The sequence below is a fragment of the Orycteropus afer genome, unplaced genomic scaffold (genome assembly GCF_000298275.1).
Source record: "Orycteropus afer afer isolate SDZICR_OR568_19922 unplaced genomic scaffold, OryAfe1.0 scaffold00083, whole genome shotgun sequence".
Lineage (NCBI taxonomy): Eukaryota > Metazoa > Chordata > Mammalia > Tubulidentata > Orycteropodidae > Orycteropus > Orycteropus afer.
In genome coordinates, this window is record NW_006921670.1 from 7,346,462 (window position 1) to 7,371,856 (window position 25,395).

At 48.7% G+C, this 25,395-nt stretch overlaps 1 protein-coding gene and 1 pseudogene across 1 annotated transcript in view; one reads left to right on the forward strand and one right to left on the reverse strand.

Annotated features, from left to right (window-relative positions):
• TCF20 (transcription factor 20) overlaps positions 1 to 25,041 on the reverse strand; it is a 52,233-nt gene extending 27,192 nt beyond the window's left edge. The window contains exon 1 of the mRNA XM_007941724.1: positions 19,351 to 25,041. Within this exon, the coding sequence (XP_007939915.1) occupies positions 19,351 to 25,041 (5,691 nt within the window). The remainder of the gene's footprint in view (positions 1 to 19,350) is intronic.
• Positions 8,052 to 8,120, forward strand: LOC122150058 (annotated as a pseudogene).
• Positions 25,042 to 25,395: the final 354 nt, after the last annotated feature.

Sequence of the window (25,395 nt, forward strand, 5' to 3'; positions counted from 1 at the left end):
TTCAATATTCTTCACCAACACCACAATTCAAATGCATCAATTTTTCTGCAGTCTTCCTCGTTCACTGTCCAGCACTCACGTGCATAAGAGGCTACTGAAAATACCATGACTTGGGCCAGGCATACCTGCGATGTAGTAAATTACCTGGTATGGCTTTTCTAGCCATAAGTCTTTGTAAACTCCATGGTGGAATTTGCTGTGAGCAACTGAGAAGCTCCTGATTGTGAAAGTTATCCACCTGGGGTATTTCTGTTGGGAGTGCAATGTTCTGGGTAGTTTACTCTCTCAGGTGCTTAGAATTCTGATGTTGTGAGTGATTCGTTTGGCCACTCTGCTGGGCTCAAAAGGAGGCCTCCTAGAGGCAAGAAGTCTCTGACTGCTGGCTGAGAAGGATGTGCTGCTGAGAGACACGCACTCCTGAAAGACATGTGCTGCTGGGAAAGAGACACAAGAGACACGTATTGCTGAGTGAGACACCAAGGAACACGCACTCCTGGGAGAGAGACTGTGAGAGAATATTGGCTGAGAGAGACTTGAGCGTTTTTCCTGAACTTAAATTGTAGCCTGGTGCTTCCCTAATAAACCCCATAATCTGTGAGTTCTGTGTGGCCACTGCAGTGAATTATCGAACCCAGAAGAAAGGCGGTGAGTGCTGCGGGAGGAACGGTTGGTGAAAGGGCTGAAGGGAGGCAGCATGTCTGGCCTTGCAGGCATAGGCTTTGGGCTACCGATGGTGATTCTGTCTTCCTCTTGTGCGGTTAGACGAGGTCAGAAGATATGGCCTCCCTGCCCCTTTAGCAGCACCTTAGTCTTCAAAGTGCTATCTTTGCACTTAAACACTTTAAAGAGATCTTTTGCAACAGATTTGCTCAATGTGATAAGTTGTTTCCTGCTTCTATGGATCCAAGTAAACTGAAATCCTTGACAACTCCAATCTTATCTGTTTATCATGTTGTTGCTTATCGGTCCGGTTGTGAGGATTTTTGTTTTCTTGATGTGGAGGTGTGATCCATACTGAAGACTGTAGTCTTAGATCTTGTGATCCATACTGAAGACCGTAGTCTTAGATCTTCATCAGTAAAGTGTTTCAAGTCTTCTTCACTTCAACAAGCAAGGCTGTGTCATCTGCATGTCACAGTTTGCTAATAATTCTTTCTCCAATCCTGATGTGTTCCACTCTTCTTCATTTAGTCCAGCTTCTCAGATACATGCTCAGCATAAAGACTGAGTAAGCATGGTGGAAAAGTACAACGCTGATGCACACCTATCCTGATTTTAAACCATGCAGTATCCCCTTGTCCTGTTCAAATGACTGCCTCTTGGTCTATGCATAGTTTCCTCATGAGCAAAATTAAATGTTCTGCAATTCCCATTCTTTGCAATGTTATCCATAATTTGTTATGATCCACACAACTGGATGCCTCTGCACAGTCAATAAAACATGGCTAAACATCTTTCTGGTGGTATTCTTTGCTTTCAGCCAAGATCTACCTGACATTAGCAATGATATCCTTCATTGAATCCAGCTTGAATTTCTGGTAGTTCCCCATTCACGTACTGCTGTGACTGTCTTTGAATCATTTTCAGCAAATTTTTACTTGCATTGGTAGTAATCATATTGTTTGATAATTTTCACATTCTGTTGGATCACCTTTCTCTGGCATGTGTACAAATACGGATCTCTTCCAGTTGGTTGGGCAGGGAGCTGTTTTCCAATTTCTAGGTATAAATGAGTGAGCACCTCCAGCGCTGCATCTGTTTGTTGAAACATCCCAGTGGACAGTCCATCAATTCCTGGAGCCTTGTTTTTCACCAGTTCCTTCTTTAGTGCAGCTTGGACTTTCTATACCATTGGTTTTTGATCATATGTTACTTCCTGAAATGGATGAATGTCAACCAATTATTTTTGGTACAGTGATTCTGAGTATTCATTCCATCTTCTTTTGATGTTTCCTGCATTGTTCAACATTTTACTCATAGAACGTCAGTATTGTAACTAAAACAACGAAACTAAGCTCACTGCTGTCAAGCTTAATTTTTTTCTTCAGTTCTTTCAGCTTGAGAAATGCCAAGCATGATCTTCCCTTTTGATTTACCAACTCCAGGTCTTTGTACATTACATTATGATACTTTGTCTTCTCAAGCTGTCCTTTGAAATCTTCTGTTCAGCTCTTTTTTCCTTCATCATTTTTCCCATTCATTGTAGCTACTCTCCATTTAAGAGCAAATTTCAGTCTTCTGACATCCAATTTGGTCTTTTCTTTATTTCTTGTCTTTTAAATGACCTTTTTCTTTCTTCGTGTATGATGTCCTTAATACCATTCCACAACAAGGAATACCAGTTAATACAACTACTAATCAAATTCACACACCAACCACTAAAGCCAAAGATAAAGAAACTGAAGGTCTTTACCCACTTCTGTAGTCTGATACTGACCAAACATACAACCACTGCAGTTTCATGCATTGATAATTACTGGTGATTGGAATGCAAAAGCTGGAAACAAAGCAGCAACACTGGTAGTTGAAAAATATGGGCTTGGTGATAGAAATGCTGCCGGGGGTCGCATGATAGAATTTTGCACAACCAACACCTTACTCACCGCAGATACCTTTTTTCAACACCATAAATGGCGACTATATGTGTAGACTTCACCAGATGGAACACACAGTAATCAAATTGACTGTGGGGAGACATGATGGAGCAGCTCAATATCCTCAGTCAGAAAAAGGCCAGGGCTGACTGCAAAAAAGAAAACTCACTCACACACAAGTTGAAGCTGAAGCAAATTAAAAACAGGCCCACGAGAGTGAAAATATGACCTGGAGTAGATCCCATCTGAATTTAGAGACTATCCAAAGAACAGATTTCATGCACTGAACACCAGGGACTGAAGACCAGAGAAGCTGTGGGATGACATCACACAGGAAAAAAGGGACTTGTTTACAAGTCACCATGGTTAGAATCTTCCAATAAGCCAATTCCTACGAATGTGTGTAAAATAAAATCTACAAGATCTGTAATTATTACTTCTTGCCAAAAATCTTCCCAAGTGTCTTCAGAGACTTTCTCTTGGGTAACTCCAAGCGTCTCTTCTGTCTTCCCATCTGGCCCTTCCTCTCAGAGCAAGAGTCTGTACACAAGGGTTACATGATGGATGGCAGTTTTCTTTTCATGAGTGAGGTTACAAAGAAGCACCAAATAGAGGATGAAATTAGCCAAATTATCACACTGTCTAAAAATATGTTCATAAAGATGGTCTGAATCAAGGGAGTGACAGTGAAGACAAAAGGAGGTATGCATTACTAGGAAAATAAAATTAGCAGGATAAAGGGATGGGAGAAATAGGGAAGGTGAGACAAGAGTCTAAGATGGCACCAAGGTTTCTGGCTGAGCCACAGAGGGGCACACAACTAGGCAGGAGACACTGGTGTCCACATATTCTGGTTCTGAGTAAGGTCAGCGGACAGGTTGATAGACCTGGAATTTGAGTTCCGGGTGCCGTTAGGTCATGATCTCACAAAGGAACTCTCCCTTGTTCTCTGAGTCATCCTAGGACTTCTAGTTAAACATGGATGGCCAAAGAAGGAGTGGCTTTCACTAACGGGCATTCTGGAAGCACAGACCTAACTCAAAGGTGGGGTGCGTCATGGCAAGACACAGGATTAAAGGAAGAGTCACTTCTCTGGTGAGCAATTTCTTTAACCACCAGTGTTAGGATCTAGAGGTGACTGACCTGTTTAAACAAAAACAAATCCACTGTTGTCGAGTCAATCCAGACTCATAGTGACCCTACAGGACAGAGCAGACCTCCTCATAGGGTTTCCAAGGCTGGCAATCTTTATAGAAGCAGATGACCACATTTTTCTCCCAAGGAGTGGCTGGTGGGTTTGAATGCTGACCTTTTGGTCAGCAGCCAAGTGCTTTAACCACTGCAGCATCAAGGCTCCTGATGTGCAGCTCTTGTATTACTGACAGCCTGCTTCTGAAGCTCACGCTGCAAACACACGAACAGCAGATCTGGCACAGACATCTGTCCTGTGCGACCAACGCAGGTACACGCTGCACTGAGCAGCTCTGCCAGGTGCCAGGGAGCTCTGGGGCTGACTCAGCCCTTGAGGAGCTAATCTGATGAGGAAGACAGGTAAGCAGATAGTACGGTGTGCAGATACACTGTGCTAAGGAGTGTGTGACAGGTATGATGGGAGTGCTGGGGCAGCACCTGCTGCCTGGGGAGCCAGGCGACAGGTGAGCTGGTATTTGAAAGATGGTGTTTACGAGGGGGAAGTCGCGTCCCCCCCAGGTGGAGGGAACAGCATGTATGACGGAACAGAGTCATGCTACATTCATGTCACTGTTTTGAGAACGGGCTGTGACTGTGTGCTGGCAGGCGTGTGGACTTGTGAGCATTCCCAGCGAACTGTAGCATCGTCCTGGGAGTGTCAGTCCTTGACAGCTAACAGTTTCAGAGGGGAGAGGGCACCATCACAGTCTGGATACAGGCTGAGCTCTACTTTCCCCCCAGAGGTGCTGCCCTGACCAGTTTCAGACCAGCCTGGTATTTACAGTTGTACCCGAGAGCTCTACGTTTCCGGCATGGTCAGGCCCATCACTAAAACCAGGAGCCTTCGATTTCCCAGGGTGCCCAGAGCAGCTCTCGGCTTGAAGGCGTTCATTTTCTCGTGAAAATTCACCAGGCTTGGCTTAAGGCTCAAGTGTGAAAGCACTGTCTCTGGCATGGATAAATGGCAACTCTGTCTCCTATAACGAAGTTAAAATATTAGTGCTACAAAGTTGGAGAAATATATTTATTGATAAAATAGTTAATACAAAGCCCCAAAAGAAGCCACTAGGAGCCCTTTAAGGCCTGGTGTGACTAGGCCACTGAACCAGGTGTGGCTGCTAGGCCTGCAGCCTCACCTGTGCTGTGGCTTTCCACCAGTCAAGCCAGTCACATGACCTCTTACTGCTCATGTGGCAGACGAGCTTAGGAAGGATCAATGGCATGGCCATGATCTCGGCGGCAGAAAGGAACAGAGAACCCTGCAAAGAGGCCCTGACGCTGGGTGAACGCAGGCACCACGTGCTGCCAAGGAGGGCCTGGTCAAGCACAGCTGCTTTTTCTCCTCTGAGCCATTCTAACAGGAAAGAAACTGCAAACACCCACACGGCTTTTTTCCTTTGCACCTGAACACACTCCAGAAAAGGCGAAAATGAGGCAACTCTCCTGGGACTTTTGTTCAGTTTGAAGTAACTTTTACTGTTGTTGTTTACACAATATTCTTTTGTGTGAAAATCAATATCCAGAGTGAATCTTACTTATTAATAGGATTAAATCAACACCTGAAAGTGTAGCCTCAGTTACAGTTAGCCCCTAAGCCCTCCCTTCCACCCCCCATTTATTCTGATGGTATCTGCCTGACACTGAGCCGTATACATTCTGAAGTGAAATGGGACCAGTGTGGGGGAAGCAGAATGGAAGAGGAGGAAGCCAACAAGGTAAACAGGAGGACCCATCAAGCTTACCAAGGTTGAGCGGTAACACGGCTGAGCTTCCCGGCAGCAAAGGGGAAACGTGGAAACACATCACAAACGCTCCCAGCAGGAAGAGGCCAATTGCTCAGGAGAGACACATTTTTTTCTGGTACTAAACTCGGATAGGTTTCACTGCTGTTATTAATTAGCACATGACAGAATATGCTCTTAACATATCCCTGGTTACTAAGTTTACAGGAGGCTCTGGGCGGCACAAAGGGTTAAGCACTGGACCACCAGCCCCAAGGTCGGCAGTCTGAACCCACCCCGAGGCACCTCGGAAGGCAGGCCTGGCGATCCGCCTCTGAAAGGCCACAGCCCTTGCAGCCCAGCGAGCACAGTGCTGCTTGCACACACACAGGGTGACGATGAGCTGGAACCCACCCACCAGCACCACTCCTGGTTCCCGTGCCCCCAAGTGCTTGGGGAGACTACCGAGCAGACCGCATCCTTCCTGTAACAACCTAGGCTCAGAGCAAACTCCGGACACTGGCTGGCAGAGCACCCACTTCCCGAAGCTGACATCTGGAGTGCAGCTCACGGCTCCCACGTGGCCATCGGGACGCTGCCGATGCTTTCTGGAAGCCTGGGGGTGTGGAGGGTGCACTGCCCCCCACATCAATGTGAACGCTGTAATATGTGTAAGTGAAACCTGACTACTCCCCAGGAAGCAATCCTGAACTTGGGTAAGTCCTTCTTTTGGTCCCAAAGTTTCCTGGGACAGGTAGTGAGACTGGAAGACCTTCAGAACAGTAAAAATACAAGACACAGAAAAAGTCAGCAGTGGCCTCGTGGAACATCTGATTCTAGATTTGCTACGTGAAGATAATTAACACCAACCAAAGGCACCCCAGCAATCATCTGAGAGGCCTCTCCTCTTCCCTGGTGGGCCAGACCCGATCTGGAGATATGCAGCTTGGCCTTAAGTTTTCTCAATATTTAAGAAACAAAAACAAAAACAACAAACTGGATTATACATTAAACCCAAATCCCTGGCATTTCTGGGAAAATCAGAGCAGCTGGCAATCCCAGGTCCCCTTCCTGCCCGGCACTTACCGGCCGGATGAACAGCTGCTGCCCTCTCTGGGTGGGGCAGCCGCTCTTCAGTGCCACCCTCCTGGCTCACGTGGCAGTCACCTTAGGTGATCCGCCTCTGGAGGCACCCATGTTGCAACCCCTCCTGTGATCGGGGAACGGCTTGTGGAGCGGACTTTTTCCAAAGCAAGGTTTTCCTGAAGCAGCAAGCACCGCCCCCTTCCATGTGCTGCCACACACCCTGCTGTGGGCTCTAAGCTCACGTGCTGTGGGCCAGTGATATGGTCTCTGGACCAGCACTTTAAGGAGCAGTGACACAGCAAACATTTAACTTGCTATGGCAGGAGTTTGACTAAAAGCAGAATCAGATGGAAAAACAAGCATAGCGGCACACATCCCTGTTTCTGCCACTTCAAACAGCCATGCCCTCAGTTAAGAGTTCTCCTGCCAATCTGTGACTCATGGGCTGGTTGTGGGCTAAGCTCGTAAAAACATTTAAAAACACACAAGGTTTGCTGTCAAGCTTACAAGGTTTGGTCCATAAAACTGCTCTTGTCCAATTTTAAAAAAATGCCTGCAAGTTCTATCAAAGAGTGCTCACTAACAGGAGAGCCGCACCCCACACCCACGTGCTTCCCATGAACAGCGGGGCTGCGGCGCTGGTCTGCTATGCTGGCGCTGGTCTGCTATGCTGGGAGGGTCAGGGCTCATGCGGCAGATACACTTCATGTGGGGGGCTGCCCTTCCAGACCGTTAGTGTGCTATGTTTTCATTCCTTTCGGAGGAAATTCTGTCTAGAAACAGCAAAGAGAGCCGCCTGGCAAGGACTATTATTCTATCAACTGTAAGTGATTTTCATACAAAAAACAAAAGAACTTACACACAAACCAAGGGTGTTCATCTGAGGTCTGTCTGAACCAAGATTTAAACCTCACAGACAGTTTTCCAAGCCTGGAACTACCTGGCATCTCCAGGGAGCCAGCCACAGGGAGCATGTCTCAGACTTGCTTTACGGACACATATCGACTCTTCCAGCCACTGAGTGAAACAGGTAGGTGTAAACGTAGTGTAAACGCCTTTAAAGCTTGACCAATGTCACTGCAGCTGGGACATACTGCCATTAGAAGGGACCACCCACTTCAGACCTGAAGTTGGGTGGGAAATCTGTTATTCTGTTGACCGTGGCCTTGTGCATTTGCTCACATGGCAGGTCAGGTCTCTTCTCATAAGGCACGTTCCCCAACAGCAGTTTGCTGCTGACGGGTCTGAACCGTCAGCTCCTAAGTGCACAGTGCCGGAGCCAGCCCACTGCACCTGGATCACTGGGACAGGGGCACACAGCGCTAATTTTCTCTTTGACTTTCCTTCCAATGAACTTAGTAACGGGTATATAGCCTTATTACACCAATGTGTGAGGATACCATTCCAGGGTAGACACCAGCACAAAATATTTGCTTCTTTAAAACCACATCAACTCTAGGAGTGGTACAGCTCTTTTAGAATTTGTCTAGCAGGTTTCCCAGTCCCTAAAAACAACAAACAAACCAACCAACCACATCAACTCAAAAGCCGGTAGTTTATCCATCTACTAAGGAAGCCAAACCTGCTTTACCCTTCACAGTCCTCTGTCATTATCCTACTTATTTAATTTCGAGAGGAGCAAACTTTACCCAAGAGCTCTACTACCGCCTCAGCTCTGCGGCATTCTTCAATATGAGAGGTCAGTGTATCTGAACTTTCCAAATAATTCAGGTTACCCAGACTAGGAAAAGTATGCACAAAAGAAAGGACAACAAATAGAAGAGAAACAGAAAAATTCTAAATGAATGATCAATGGGCATAAAACATACAATTGGTAGAATAATATTAATACCGCTAATAAAGAAAAGTAATAGAAAAAGATAAATTAAGAATTCAAAAGACTACCAGAATACGAGTGCCACTGAGGTGTAAACCATAGCCCTCCATGGACTTACAGGGGACCCTTTGCAGTTAAATCACAAGATGATGCCCATCAAGCGCTGCAACAGTGTTGACACTTTTTGACCTAGTTCAATATCCAACAATTTACCCTAAACAAAGCTTCATGAATAAAAATGTGTACTACTATGTGAAAAGTAGTAAATAACCACAAACCACGTCAGCATGCAAGAGCACATCCCTGTTTAAAAGAAAAAACCACAGATTACCATGAGGACTCAAAGGACAAACTCGAATGAAAAAGGCACACAGACTTGTGTCTGCAGCACCCTGGTGGACACTCGCTGGGCCTGAATCCTGGGCCAAGCCCACCACTCCACAGCACAGGCCGTTCCGTGGTTCGAATGTGGTAATTCTTGACAAGTGCTTCGAATGTTCTCAATCCACAGTGGCAATTACTGTTAACCTAGTAAAACAGTAAGGAGCGCTGGTGGTATGGTTAGGGCGTTTGGCTGCTAACCAAAAGGTCAGCAGTTCAAACCTAAACCAGCCACTCCATGGAAGAAAGATGATGCCGTCTGCTTCTGTAAAGATTTACAGCCTTAGAAACCCAACAGGAGTCAGAAGCGACTCAATGTCAGTGAGTTTGGTTTGATTTTCGTTAGCAAAAGAACAAATGCATGGACAAAGCCTAGAAAAGACAGGTGCCAAAGATGCTGGGCTACCAGGACCGGGAATGAGGCCGTCGCCATCTCCTCACTCCTCCCGTCTCCTATCAGGTCTTGTGAGTAAGCTGTCTGTCCACAGTGACCATTCTAAATGCACAGCTCATCTGACTCGGAGGAAACATGCTCTCTCTCGGCTATCTTGTTCCGGGACCCTGAGAAAAACGTGTTACCGTGTGCAACAGAAAGCCTTCTTTGGGTCCGAAAAATACTGTGTCATAGCAGCTGTCTCTCACTGTACACAGTGTGATGTTGGTTCCGCTGTATTAAGCTGTCAATATGTTGGGGGGAAACATCATTAGAAAACAAAAAACAGCAAAAAGCCACTTGTACCCTGCCTTCAATCTTATTTTAGGCAACAATAACTGTTGTTGTTGTTATGTGCCATCCAGTCGGCCCCGACTCATAGCGACCCCTCCTTGGGTTTCCGAGGCAGTATCACTATGGAAGTAGATTGCCCAACCTTCCTTCCGAGGAGTGGCTGGTGGGTTTGAACCTCCAGCCTTCTGGTTAGCAGTCAAGCGCCTTAGGCACTATGCTATCAGAGCTCCAGGCGACAATTATGACAGCTCAATTTCTTTGATACCTTTTTGGGGTCCTCTGTCGGGGACTTTTTTTAAAATCAGCATGACAGAGGTTTCACATAGTTAACCAGTGTTAAAATCTTTTTGAAAAGCTAACTAAACCCAGTCCTGACTAAAAAGGACTACTCCGGAACGCTGACTGAGCACCCGGGCGCGCCAGGCTGAACTGCCCTCAACCTACGCTGTCTGTTACACATCAACCCGAGTCGTGACTCTCGTCCCCTTCTCCGCTAACCGAGCTAGAAACCTGTTTCATCCTTGGCCCCCTTTTCCTTTTCCCTGCGCCACATCGACTCTTTCAAAATTCTGTTTGTAACTCCAAAGCGTCCCTCGCACGCAACCCGCCCACTTTCGATTCCTTTAGCACAGCTCACAGAGCACTCAGACCGGCTCTGGCGCTGCAGCCTCTCCACCAGTCTGCTGGCCACCCCTCCCCGGCCGGTCCCCCCCAATTCCCTTTATAACATGCAAATGTGGCCGTGTGAATTACATGCTAGGAAACCTATAGTGGTTTTGCTCTGCCCATAAATTCAAGGTCAAGTCCTTGCAAAACAACAGCGTCCTGTGCAGTGCCCAGGCCCTAGGCATGAGCACAGGGGTAGGCAGGCATTTGTCCTGAGTCGTCCCGTGGGTCTACCACACAGACCTGAAATGCTTCCAATTGGCTGGGTCTCCCTTAAAGCCAAGTAACTTCATTCCTTGGGAGTGCTTCACACTTCGGCCTTAGGTCCATTCACCATCAGAAACACTAACTCACAGAGACATTAATGCTTTCACGTCATGTCCACAGCCTCTTTTATTTTCTCCCTCTTTGCCTTCTCTCCTTTGAAGAATTTTAATTCCTTCAGAGTATCTATGTGGCTAACGATATTTCATAAGACAGTAATTAACAGTGCACCTTAAATACCACGCACTCTGCCCTCCTCAAGAATAACAAAAATTGGAGGGTTCCACTAGAGTGAAAATGAGGAAGAAAATGTTTCTTTCACATGCAGGGCAACCTTCCCTTCAAAGAGTCAGTTCTGGGCATTCTTAGAGAGACCACAGATACTGTGCAGGGACAGACCATTCATGGCGCGCGAGCCACGGTGGTCCTTTCTCGTAAATACCCATAACCATGCTCCTGACCGTAGATGTGACTGGTTTCTGTTTCGTAGGTGAGGAAAGTGGCAAGAGAGGTTGAGAGGCGTGAATGAGCGACACAGCCAGAAGCAGCGAGTGCTGGAACTTACGAAGCAGGGGGCTCCGGGATCCCGGCCCCCACTCCACAGCTGTCTGGCCCAACGGCAAAGCCAGAAAGGAGAGCTGGCCGGATACCAGACAAGAAGCAGGAAGACCTTCAAGGACTGCTGTTAAGTTGGCTTAGTATTTTCTTGTCATACTTCCTTCCAGTAGGTGGGAAGATGGGAGGAAACTGGTCTGCACTGCAGGGAGCGAGGAAGGAACCCGTGGTTTTCCAACCGAGAGGCTGCGTTTCCTGGGAAACCCAGAGTCCAGCCCAGGCCGTGTGTGGGGCGAGCTGCTGCTTCCTCACGAATCACAAAGACCCTCCGGCACCCTGTTCTGGAGCCTCGACACCGGGCCTGTCTGGCCGCAAATGGCTCTGGGACCTTGGGCTTCAGCTGACTCAGACACGAAGTGACCTCTGCTCCCATCCAGCGCTCCAACTTCAGCGCAGCCCTTCTACCAAGATTAGCAATACCTCATTTAACATCTCAGGGACAAATTATTTGGCCCCATATATGTCAGTATTCTTGTTACAGTCCTTCAGCATGCCAGAGAATAGCCTCTTCCTTCTACACTTTACTTGAAAATCAGGCATCATCCTCCCTGCCACCCCTCACTACACACACACACACACACACACACACAAGATCAAGGAGAAAGCAGAAAATAAGAGTCCTTCCATTTGTCACGATTTATTTCTAAGGCAGTAAAATTTATTACTGAAAATTAAAATTAAAAATATTACCTAAGATTCCTTAGGCTTTGGGAAAATGAAATCCAGAATGATTTCTCCAGAGGTCTGGTCTCAATATCACCATGCAATGATAAGAACAGACAGCACACACAGGCAAGTGTTAAATGCAGTGCATGATGGGGAAGCACACAAGTCCTACTACAGGCTTGTCAGTTGCCATGGAGACAGCACTTGACTCCTGGCGACCCCATACGCAGTGGAACTGCTCCACAGGGTTTTCAAGGCTGTGACTCTGGAAGTAGATCACCAGGCCTGTCTCCCAAAGTGCCTCTGGATAGGTTTGAACTGCCAACCTCAGCAAGCAGCTGAGTGCTCCGCTAAATCACGGGGCTTGAGCTGACCAGGCCATGGTCCCCACCCTTAAGAATGTGTAAAGGAAGACAGGCCCAGACAGAAGTGTGAGGCGTAATGACCCAGAACCAAGAACCAGTGAGAGCAACTGCGGGGTTGGGAGGTGGCAGGAATGAGGAGAGAAGGGTAGAGGAGGAAGGAGCACAGTCGGGGCAGGACTGAGAGAGAGGAAGACGGAAGGTGGGTCAAGAAGGGAGTGCAGTGAAGGACAATCACTGAGGGAGGGGTGTGGGGGGCATGGAGCAAGAGCAGAGACCAGAGTTTGGCTTCCGCGGCCCGAGGGGTGGGGCAGCATCCTTGCCAGGCTGGCTTTGAGAACTATGAACATGAGGGAACAACAGATGGGTGCCCAGGGAGCACCCAGGATAATGCCTTGTTTTACAGGCAACCAGGGAAGCTAGTGACCGTCTGTTTCTGTCAGTGTAACATGAAGCTGCACCATAATGTAATTAACCTATCAAAACTTCTACATTAGTCAAATTATGCTTTTCTTCACGATCTCAAGTAAATTAAGGAGCATGTTAGCCTGTTACATGGGAGGAAGTAAATAATTACTATCTAGAATTGTATGAGTAATAAAGTTTAGAATATAATCAATATAGATTTAAAAGTTTAAAAAAAAGAAGTTTTAATCTAAAATCATTTTTAACATATACTGTACAAAAAAAGGGAACATCAAAAATTCTCCAAGGAGGTGGGCTACAACATATCTGAAAGGAGTACCCTAAGCCTAGATGGTGGCAGAGGGGAAGGGGACAGGCGCAGGGCAGCTCTCCCAGGGACAGGGCACAGCCGAGTTGTGTAGCTTCAAGGGAGGCACTTGGGTGCAGGGCCAGCAGTGCCCACCATAATCTCACAGGCCTCTGTGTTCCCAAATGTACCAAATGTGACTTGACCCTACAGTGAAACCCACGAGAACCTCAACTGGACAGGACCGCCTTGTTTTTCTAGGTCTCGAATGTTTCCCGCCTTTGACAAAGTGTGTCTCACCAACTCTGTATTCCTTGCTGTAGTGGAAAATGCTTGAGTTTTCCCTCTCTGACAGGTTTCCGCCTCATACAAGTTCTAGCTTTCATAGTCCTAAGTTATCCGTATGCATCTTTTGAGAATCAGAACTTTGTAATGGCTTCTGTAATGACACCATGTCATGGGTCATTACAGTTCCATATGAAAATTACACAAAGGTAGATACACAGAGGTCAAGATTAGATAAAACCTCGGGGGACTGCAAAAGTGAGTAGATTCACAGCCCCACACGTGGACAAGGGAGGGAAGCAAAGGCTGTGTGTGGCCTGATGATTTTCAGAGCAGCCTGACCCTAATGAGTGGGAGCTACTGTCTTAGGGAATTCATATGATTTCACAGTATCTTGCTTGTCAAAACAGCTAATAACCCACGAGCATTTACAAGTTGGGCAGAGGACACTTCTATACGTGGATTTGGATGTGCTGTAAATATATCCATTCATGTACAGAGCAAACAGGGCAAAGTTATGGAAATGTCTCACTCAGAACCAAACACTTGAGGGACTGAGGCACTGGGCTTGGGGGCTGAGGACCCCAGTCTCGGGGAGCAGTGAGGTCAACCAGCATGACAATGCTCACAAAGTCACTGCTCTCTGTCCTACTGTGGGGAGGATCAACTGGAGTCTTAGAAGGTAACGAGTGATCATCTAAGATGCAATTACTGGTCTCTCCCAGTCTGGAGAAGAGTGAAGAACATCAAAGACTCAAGGAAACAATTACTTCACAGGAGTAACACACCCCACCGACTACAGTCTCCACCAGCCTGAGGTCTGCAGAACCAGACGGTGCCCAGCTACCATCAATGATTGCTCTAAGGCCACAGAAGGTCCTGGAGAGACTGGAAGCAAAATGCAGAACAAAATTTACAACTGTAAATAAGCTCAGGTTTACTGGTCTGATGGAGACGGGCAGAACCTGAGCAAATAACCGAGAGGAGGACTCTGCAGTCGCAGTGGAGCGTGAGCACGAAGAGCCAGAGAGGTGCAACCTTCACAACCGTTCAACAAATCAGTGCTCTGGGCCATACTGACAGAGTGTGTGTACACACTCAGAGCCAACAGTCATCTTTATTTGGATGGTACTGAGATGACATCTTCTCCCTTCCCTTTTCAATGGGTGGCTTGTGAAAATAAAACAGATGTGCAAGTGTTTTTAAAATTAAATTCAATATATAAAGCCAGTATTCTATTCCTAAAGAGATATGTAAATGAATGGATTCAGGAAAGAAAGTTTAAAAAGGGTAATGGAAGAGCGGGTGCAATATAAGGAAACGGACTTAAAGCTGCAGTATGAGACTGATTTAAGACTAGTCACCTGTTAAATGCTCTGAACCTGTGCTCGGGGGGCCAGTGCGATGTGCAGCTCCTGACGGAGACGCCGTAGAGCTACAAATGCCTAGTTTATGGTCCCTGCTGTGGAGAAAAGCAGCCCTGCGGCACAACTGCTAAGCACTCAGCTGTTGTAAGGAACTGAACGTGACCACCACCACCCCCGCCCCCCAAATATGTGTTCTAAATCTTAACCTCTACACGGGCAGCACAGTGGCTAAAATGCTCGGCTGTTAACTAAAAGGTTGGAGGTTCAAATGTACCAGCTGCTCCGTGGGAGATGAAGTCGTCTAGCCTCTGGAAAATTATAGCCTTGAAAACCCAACAGGGCAGTTCTACTCTTCCTACAGGGTTCACTATGAGTTGGAATTGACTTGATGGCAGTGGGTTTGTTTTGGTTTATACCTGTGGCTATAATCTCATTTGGGAAGGGGTTTTCTTTGTTATGTTAGTGACATCGTTATCAGTTTTGGGTGTGTCTTAAAACAATTTTTCTGAGATATGAAAGAGATTAAACTAGCAAGGAAGCAAAAGAGAGACAAGGACAGACAGATGTCATGCCACATGAAGACTATAATAAAGAAGCCAAGAAACAAGGACCTACCCCAGAGGTGACAGAGAGAAAACTCTTCTCTAGAGCCAGTGCCCTAAATTCAGACTGCCAGCCTCCTAAACTTTAAGAAAACAAATTTGTTTGTTACAGCTACTCACTGGTGATATTTGTGCTATGGCAGCACTAGGTAAGACAAGGAGCTTTGGTGGCTCAGTGGCTAAGGCATCTATCTGACTGCTAATCAGAAGGCTGGTGGTTCAAACCCACCAGCCACTCCATGGGAAGAAAATGGGGCAATCCACCACCTCGGAAATCCAATGGGGGTTTTATGAGTTGGAATCAATTCTATGGCAGTGAAGTTGTTTTTTTTTTTTTTAATCTTTTTTCCTTGAGATAACGAAGACAGCTGTTAACCAAAGGGTGGGCAGTTCAATCCCACCCAGCAGCTTCTGGGAGAAAGACCTGGTGACGTGTCTCGACAAAGATTACTGCCGAGAAAACCCTATGGGGGCAGTTCTGCTCTGTTAACATACGGTGGCATGGGTCAGAAACGACTGGACAAGAGGAAAAACTACCTGTTTTACAACTTTTGCAACATCTGAGACTGTACATTATATATATATATATATTTAATCAAGAGATACCCAAAGTGCACTATGCTATGTTATCACAGTCACTAAAAACTGGGGTGGGGTTAAGATAGAGGCTGGCTGGTCACCTCTAGTGCCTATTCCAGCTCTAACGCTCTTGATTTTATCCTGGGATCAAATCTGACTAGCAGGAGACTTTCTGAAGATTCCTGATGAGACATTTTAAAGGCAGGCCCATTGTCACAATGCTTCCGGGACTGGACGGAATGGGATCCAGGGTGCCTGCCTGTTATCTCCTGCAACCTAGACTTGGCTGGAGACACAGGCCCCACGGACTTGCTGTGCTGGGTTTTAGCTTGCTGACTTCAGGTTACCAGTTACTGCTACAGAACGCACACAAGTTTACACATAAAACTGCACCAAGCAACATTAATAATATTCTATGTTGAAATGAAGAAAACAATGGCAGATGGTCACACTCACCCATACACACACCCCCTCCAAAAAAGCTACAAACAAACCAACCTACTAAATACTGTAACTTTCAGATGAAAGCTGGCAAACTTGGGCAAGATGACAATAATGGACCCCAAGCCCCCCAAAACCCACTGCCATCAAGTTAATTCTGACTCACAGCGACCCTGCAGGACAAAGCAGAACTGCCTGTAGAGCCTCCATGGCTGTAGTCTCTAGAGAGGCAGACTGCTGTATCTTTCTCCCACAGAGTGGCTGGTGGGTTCAAACCCCCGACCTTTTGGTCAACAGCTGAGTGCTTTAAGCACCTCACCTGGGCTCCTTTGATAATGGGCCACTATGCTCAGATTTGATAATGGGCCACTATGCTCAGATTTGATAATGGGCCACTATGCTCAGATTTGATAATGGGCCACTATGCTCAGATTTGATAATGGGCCACTATGCTCAGATTTGTTGAGCATTTAAAGAATTCCATACTCTTGAGTCTTTAATGTGTGCCCCTGCAGCACCTTTGCATTTTAAAACACCACTGAGTCTAAACTTTTTAGAGGAAATGAGTCTTCTATTTCAAACATGAGGCCAGAAATGACTGATGCTAATGGGGGGGGGGGGGGTCGGGTGTGTGTGACTTAATTAGAATATTCTGATTTCAATATACATCACTTTCCCATTCAGTGTTTCTTTTCACTACAGTTTACGAGTACTTTTTTTTTTTTGCCAAACGCTGTTGTTAAGTTCTAGGGATCATGAAATGATAAAATAAAGAGCAGGCATGGTGGGTAGCATAACGTATCCAGGAATGCTACGCTCAACTCATTATTATTTTATTATGACTGAAAATCATTTGTATACTTGTCAGTATGACGAATTTGTAAAAATACATTAATACAAAAATTCTCATCTGATCAAATATGGCAGACTGCACATACATTTTGCTATCTGTTCTTATTTCACAAAAATAATGGGATAAAGTGACTAGACAAACTTTAGGGGACATGAGGAATGGGAGTAGACTCATGAGGTATCCAAATCCTGGAAGCGAGAAGTCGGACAGACGGTGAGGAAGCAGTTCAGCAGACGGAAAGGAAGCAGGGCTTAAACGTGTGCGTGGAGAGCTGCTCAGAGCTGGTCACTGGAGCGTGAGCACCACGTCTGCAGGAGGAGCGAGATCCCAAACTCAACTCAATCTAATCCAACCAAGGAACTGTCTCCCTGCAGGGGCACAGGGCATACTAAAAGCAGGTGGGAGTAAGTCAAAGTCTGCCCCCTGACTGATGAGACGCTACCCCTACCCCTACAATCCCACTGGTTCCTCTCCTGCTTGGCTTATAGCCCCTGGGCAGAAATGTCAAGATTTTTCTCCTACAAAACTGAATTCCAAGACGAGCACTGAAGAAGGTAACTGGATGGTTTACCACTATACAGAGGCTCACGACCACCAAGCCTTCCCAATGTAAGACAGAGCCAAGTCATGCATTTTAACGTCTCTCTCTGAGATACATTAATGGATGGTCAAGGATAATCAGTATTTCAAGAACCTCTGGTAAAAGAAAGAAAACAGCAGAGGTAAAAAGATTAAAAGGAAAAAAAATTTAAATACATATAATGTGCTCAAAAAATAAGGGAAACTATTGCAGCCATAAAATAGCCTATGATTATTTAAAAAAGAAAATCAGTATATTTAGAGAAGCAGCAGTTCTTGAAGAGAACAGAAACAAAAATAAACAAAAGGTCAGATGATAACACTGAAGCAAGCATGGCGAAATCAGAACAAAAAGGCAAAGAGGAGGAGAGGAAAGAGAAAGCCAGTGATCAACTCAGGAAGCGTAAGACTGACCGACAGGAATTCCAGGAAAGAAAACAGAGCGAGGAAATGACACAAGAACCACCACGCAACAAACTTCCTGAACTGAGAGCCACGCGTCTTCAGATCTGGAGCGCTGTCTCACAAGGCCCCACCTGGGAACTGCAGAGACCCAGCTCAAGGCATATAGCACTGTGAAATTCCAGGCCCGTCAAACCTTCCAGAAGAGAATAATGCCACACACAAAGGACTGAACCTCAGAACGGCTCCATCTGCTCACCTGCAACACTGGGAGCTACAAGACAAGCCAGGAGGAATGACTTCAAGATGTGCAGGGAAAAGTATTTAAAATCTAGAATGCTGTACACAGCCACCTCTCCAGGGGAAATGAGGGTGGGATAAAGAGATGTTCAGATAGACAAGATCTCAAACAAAGGGGCCCTCACGAAACTCTTCAGGAAGCTACTAACGGATGATGACTGAGGGCTCGTATTAAGAAAGAAGCCAGTACTCAACATTGAACAGGAGAGAGAAGCAATGCTGCTGAAGGCTCGTCCCAGGACCACAGCCATGAGACACACCTGAAGAAAAACTATCCTGATTGGAAAGACGTGGTCCAAGAAAATAAAAGCAAAGGAGAACAGGGAAAAAATGAATCATCCTAGAGAGATGAAAAGTTCTACAAGAAAGGAAACAGAATCATTGTATCTTCCTAAGAATTTGCATAATCACTAAACACAACACAGGATATGTGGCAGAATAAGAAGGGGTGAGTGTGAGTGTGTAGGGAAGGGTTAAGTGCTAAATTTTCACTTGGATTCTAAAAATTAAAAAAAAAAAAAAAAAAATCAATAAAGCTCCTATAAATAGTAGTAAAAGCTTGTTAGGTAGAAACAGGAAACTTGCAGAAGCAGCTTGAGGAAGCTGAAACTGCTGAAAATGACTGCTTCTGGGACACCGGAACCAGGTTTGAGGAGGGGGATCTGGGACCCTTATTTAATAAACTTTAACGATTAAGCGCTCCACTGCTAACCAAAAGGTTGGCAGTTCGAACCCACCAACCAACTGTGGAGAAGTCCAATTCCATAAAGATGGCGGCCAAGAAAACCCCACGCGACAGTCCTACTCTGGCACACGGGGTCGTGCTATGAGCTGAGATTAACTCCATGGCCCCTAACTACAGCACCGACAACACAGCGCTTGTGTGACTTTGTAACCTCTGGCCACGCTGTACTGATAAAAAGTGAAATAAACCTTCCCTATCACCTCCTTCATTTTCAGTCCAGCATTTGGGTCGAGCATCTCTAAATTTGGAGCCGTAAACATGGGATGCGGACGACGCAAGAGCAAGGTGACAAGTCAAGGTGCAAGCAACGGAACCAAAACGGGACCAGATGCAGCAAGCAGCGTGAAAGCACGCTGGCCAGGCCGTGGTACTCACCATCTCTCTGGCTATTTCCAGCGCTTCCTGCAGGCCGTAGAGCCTGCCGCAGACCAGGTAGATTCCATTGGCCCAGAGAATACAACCCTCGTGGACCCAAAATTCATTGCTGTCTAGAGGTAGTTCAGGGATTTGTAACTCCAGCTCGGGGCCACCTTCCGAAGCGGCGGGCACACAGGGCTTTGAGTCCCAAGCAGTCTTTTCGCTGCCGCCTTCGGTGGTCGCTTTCTTGCAAGGGAGCCCCCTGGGCAGGGACCGAGGGCCTCCGCCACAGTCCTCCGAGCGGTGCCGCCGCTTAAACCTGGGGTGGGCGGCCAGGCTCCGCTGCTCCTTCTGCTGTTCCTCCTCCTCCTCAGTGTCCGTCTTAGAGCCGTTGGAAGCGCTTTTGTGCCGTACCTTGACTTTGCTCTGCGTTTCTGTGGCTCTCTTAGGAGGCGGATTCTTCAGGAGAGTGGCGGCATAATCTTGGGGATAAAAGGGCCCAAAGAGGTCACCCATGTTCCGGTAACTGGCCCACTTGCCACACAGACAGCAAACCAGGTGCCCCACAACAGAAGACTCTGTCACCACAGGTCCCTGCAGCATGAAGGACGAAGCTGGGAGCGCCTTGCTTTCCGTGCTGCTGGGCGGAGGGGTCAGCGACCTCTGACCCTTCCGGCCCCTCACCAGTTTGGTCTGCTCTTCTTCCTCCGCGTTGATGATTGTACAAACGGCTCCAAGTTCACACTTATTTACTACATGGATGTAAGGGAAAAAAGACTTGTTCTTGGCGTCGGTTTTGTCCAGCGGCTGGGTGGCGTACTTCAGTTTGATCTCGGGTTCCTGAGGCTCTACGATGGGCGCGGCTTGCTTGGTCTTCCGCCTGCGGGGCTGCGCCCCAGGCTTCCGCCTCTCCCTCCGCTGCCGCTGCTTTTTCGGCTTTGGCTCCCCGTCTGCAGAGCCCTGTGCTGTCTGAGGGGGCGGAGGGGGTGCGGGCGGCGGCTGCTGCTGTTTCTTCTGCTTGTTCACACTTCCAATGGGTCTGCCCTTCTTCTTTCCTGATGGGAAATATCCCTTTGGGGGGAAACCCTCCTGTTTTGGGGAAATCGTCACTGTATCGGTCTCTTTCTCTTCAGCCTTGGGGTTCACCTCAGGGGCCAACATGCCTGCTGGAGATACATTCTTTGAGTCAGAGAAGAGTAAAGGTGCTGTCCCGCCCAGGGAGCCATCTGGTTTCCCTTGGTTACTGCCGGGCTTCTGTGAGGTTGCAGATGCCATGGCACCAGGGAGCTCCTTGCCGACAGTAAGCGTTTCTGGATGTGTCTCTGTCTTCACCTTGTCGTCCCCGCTGCCACGCCGCTCTTCTGAGGACCGCAGAGGGGGCTTCTCCCTGCTCAGCTCCTGGTCTGTGGGACCCACTACTAGGTCAGATACCATCTCGCCTTTCCTCTTCTCCATCTCAGCTTCCTGGACAGCAGCACTCCCGCCATCGGGAGGCCCACTCTTCAGCGACAGTATGTCATCAAGGGTAACCGTGTCTCCCCCCACCTCCGCGCTGTTTGAGGACGCGCTCCTCCGAATATTTGGGGATGTGATCTTCTGAACGATAGCTTCCAGCTTCAATCCCCGTCCTTTCCGTGGGGGCAGAATTTTGGTCTTAGCAGGGCTTGTGAGGGGCACAGCAGGGCAGTTCCTATTATCTGGGCTTGTGAGGTCCTTGGAGGACTCTCTCTTGGGGATACCCTTGAGATCCTGACTGTGGGAAAGATGGGCATAGGAATTGAACGCCTTATCGGCACCTTCTTTTGATGGGGGAAGGAGGCGCCCTTTGTCTTCCGTGTTGCTGTTCCTCATGTCTTGTGACTGTCTTTTACTGGGGATGGGAGAGATAAAGGACCGGACACGCCTCCTCATGATTAAGGGGTTTTGGGGAGAGTGATCCTCTTGACCTGGAAGTCTCAGCATAACATTGCTAGGTTTGGATGACTGCGTGGACTCAGCCAGTCCGTGTCCATCAGTCTCATGGGGCGGTCCGTACCTCTTCTGATTGGCCATTCCTGGAGGACAACCGCTTTTGGCTGCTGCAGTCTGCCGAGAAAGGTCCCAACAAGACTCCTGTTGTAGCTTCTGGGGGCCGTGCTTCAACTCCACGCCTCTGTTAGGCAGACCATCACCGGACAGGAGGCAGCGCCCAGCTTCCGGACCGCTGGGGTCATGGTAAGTGCCCATGGGCGGGCCATACATCATACCATCTTTGTCATTCTTCAGAGGGCTCCGCACCCTGTCCAGAAACTGCTGCTGCCTCGGGCTCTTGCGCGGCCCCTCCTGCCTGTGCTGGGCGGCAGCGATGACACCCTGAGCAGAACCGCTGCTCCAGTCCTTATACTCTTCTTGTTGCTGTTGGTACATCTGCCTCTTATAATGGAGCTGAGAATTCAAGGTTGCGCTAGGGTCTCCGTAAGCGTGAGCCCGAGCGTTTGTGTGGTAAGCGGAGGCCAGGCTTTCCGAGTTGGGAGAAAAGGGAGCGTGTAGGGAACTCCTATTGGCCCTCTCGGAGAAGGCCATATGTGGGTTCATGTGATGAGGATCTCCCCCTGGACCTCTGCTCCTCCCAGGAGACATCTTCAATTTTTCTGAAAAGTCGTGATACTGAGAATGGGACCGGCCCCTCATGCCCTCCCGACCGATCCTGCCAGGGACCCGCCGCATCGGCGTGGGCCTGCTCTCTTGTGGAGGGCCGCAGTCTGACATGGCATCGTGGGCTGCTGCTCCAGGGCTGGCGTTGCCTCGGTAAGACTCATGCTTGATGCCAGCATGGCAGTGGTCTCCAGATTTCTTGTTGTTGAAACTAGCCTGGGATTTGGATTGTTCAAAGTCTTCCTCTTTTATCTGCCCGCTCTGGGATTTCAGCTTTGTTTCCATGGACACCAAGCCACCTGGAAGAATGACCGACTGACTTAAACTTGGATTGAGCCGTTCACTTCTCCCCATTCTGCTGTCGGCACCCATGTGTCCCAGCGAGTGAGCCCCTGGGTCCCTGACAATCTGCCTCAGTGGAGATATGTCACAGATGACCGACCTTCTTTCAGACAGAGAACCCCCAGGCTCATGCACTGACGACTGAGGCTCTATTTCAAACTTTCTGGGAATTGGATAGTCAGCCAAGTTGATCTGTTTCATCTCCGGAGCTGTGCTGCTGGACTTCCTTTCCCAGGGACCCCAATGGGGGTTTTCTAATAGGGACCCTATGCTCTTGTTCAGAAGGCCCCTGCTAGCTAATTCATTGGTTTGACTGACTAAGACATTGGGCCTCGAGGCTCCTTCTAGGCCACCAGCCATCCCCTGGTGCTCCTGGGTACTTCTAGAATACCTCCTGTCAGGGTGGTGGTGGTAACCCTGAAGCACCTCCTGCAGGAGGCTGGGGAACTTCTCATTTCTCCCCTTTCGTTCTCCATGGCCAGTAAAATCACTCTTCTCTTGCCCTGTAGGATACTGAGGAAAGCCACTGACATTTCGCGGCATGGCTGACCCAAAACTATCTTTGTAACTATAGCGCAGGCTTCCAGGAGATTTGCTTGGCTCAGTCCTGCCTGTAAAACCAGGGCCCACTGCAGAATGCCCGCTCTGGCCATTTCCCTCTCCACTGTGGTTGGAGCTACTGTCCCCGTTCTTGTTTCCTCTGCTCCCTCCTCCTGGGGGCTCTGGCTGGGGAAGTGCCGGGTGGCTGCCTTCTTTTGCCCCACCAGTGCTAGGCGGCCTTTGAGTGCCCACAGGATCATCCTCTGGGGAGCCCTTATCTTGTCCGCCAGTCTTTTCTACCCGGCTCGCCATGGCTTCCCGGGAGACAATCACCCCAACGGTCTTCTCGTTGACTTTTGGGTTGCCCTCAGATGACAAAGGTGTGTCCTTAGCACCTGGTGAGCTGGCCTCTTCTCTTGCTGCAGGACTGGCACTGAGCCGGGGGGGTTCGTTCTGAGAGCCCTGTGCCGGTGAGGAGCTGGCCTTCTCGGAGGCACCACCCTTGTAGGTGGTGTCAGAGCTGGTGCTCTGGCCACTAAGCTGCCTCACCCTGTCGCCTTGATCCTCAGAACTGCTGGAGCAGCCGCCGTCCAACGACTCTGCCATGGGAGACTTCAGCTGTTCTTCAGGCTGCGAGGAGCCTTCAGAGTTTGTGCAGCTGTCTGCTTTCTTAGAAGACGAGGAAGGCCTCTTGGAGGTCTTCTTCTGAGGTGTCAGGGCGTCAGACAGTAACATGTGCTGGACAGTGTTGGGAAGATTGGCCACCTGAGTACTCAGAGCACTCAAACTGCTCAGCCCAGGGTCTGTCAGTCGCTTTTCTGGCACGCCTTCTAGTCCGAATCCTTTGAAGCCTGCAGCGTGAGAATTAGGACTGGGCATCATCGATGGGGTTGGACTGAGTTGAGGCATTAGCTGCAAAATTCTGTTTCGGGAGCCCATGGGCACACTGCCCTGCCCACACTGGAGACTCTCCCCGCTCTGCATGAGAGGGGATGGTGTAGAGCTACAGCTCGGAGACTGAACCACAGAGGCGGCTGGAGAAGGGTTAGAAATGGGGCTGAAGTTCTGATGGAACTGCATGGGGGACCGCACAGGAACCTCAGGCTGGCTGTACTGCCCCACCTGGCTTTGCAGGGGCAGCTTGGTGGCAGTGTTGGTGTACTGCATCACATGCTGAGGGGGGTGGGGCTGTGGGGGCTGTGGTTGTGGCTGCTGTTGCTGCTGCTGCGGCTGCTGCTGTGGCTGCGGCTGCGGCTGCCCCCCCTGCTGAGTCCCCTGTGGAATCTTCGCCTGCTCAAAATTTTTCATAGACTGAGGCTGATAGCTGTAATTTGATTGCGTTCCATAAGCTTGTGTATTGGAACCCACATTATGTCCTTCATACTGGGAACCGGCATTCACACTGTAAGTGCCATCGTAGCCCTGCCCAGACTGGCTGAAACGCTGCGGGGATGGGAATGAAGAGGAGGAGGAGGAAGAGGCAGAAGACTGGTAGTGCTGGCCGAACTGACCCACTCTTAACTGGTAGCCGGCAGCAGAGGACGGCAGAGCTGAGGGCCGCTGCATTGGCTGTAGATGGGACGAGCTGGACGCCGGCTGGCCGGTGGCTTGTGGCAGAGGCTGATGGGATTGGTAAAGCTGCTGTCTCAATTGCTGGACTTGCTGCTGCTGCTGGCTGGAGGCTGGCTGTTGGTACTGCGTGCTCCCTGGGGAGAAAGGCCCCGTGTAATCCTGCTGATAATGAGACACGCCACCAAGGGCCGAGTGCTGGGCTTGAAACTGGCCCACGTGACCCTCGCTCCCGTACTGATTGCCAAAGCTGCTCCCCTGGGGGGGCCCATAGCTCTGCACAGGCCCAGAGGGCCTTCGCTGAGGAGGCTGCGGGGTTCCTGTGGCCACAGGGTCTTTGTTGCCTGCCATATAGTAAAAATCCCCAGCTTCTTTCCTGAACCCCTGGTAGCTCTGGTGGCCAGAGGTCTCGCCAGCCATTGCTGCCGCAGCAGCTGCTGCTCCTCGCCGTCCACCACCGCTACTGCTGCTGCCGCCGCCGCCGCCGCCACTGCCACCGCCGAAGTTCTGGAACATCTGGGCCTGACGAGGGCTGAACTCTTCTATCCGGGAGGAGCTGTGTACGTCCTGCGGGTAGCTCTGCTGGTTTCCGTGGTAACTGCTTTGCTCCCGGAAGGACTGCATACTGTTCAGCAGCACGGCGGCAGGCCAACAGCCCTCCTGGAAACGGGAGGAAGAGAAAGAAAAATATCAGACAGGCATCTCCTCAGACAGACCACATCAAGTCTAGGTTATGAAGGGGTAAGGCAATTCACGTGCCCAGGTGAGCTCACTGGTCTGAATTTCATCTCCTTTTACTCCTTTTCCTGTGCATTTCTTGAAATGCAAATAAGCAGAGAAATGGCCTAAAACGTGGGGCAGGAATCTATGGGAATGAACAGAAACACTCAAGGTAAATACAAATTCAATCCAGTAAAAGCAAATGGGCCCCCCCAAATCCCACTGGGTTACAGTATGGGGCTGTTATTACTGAAAGAC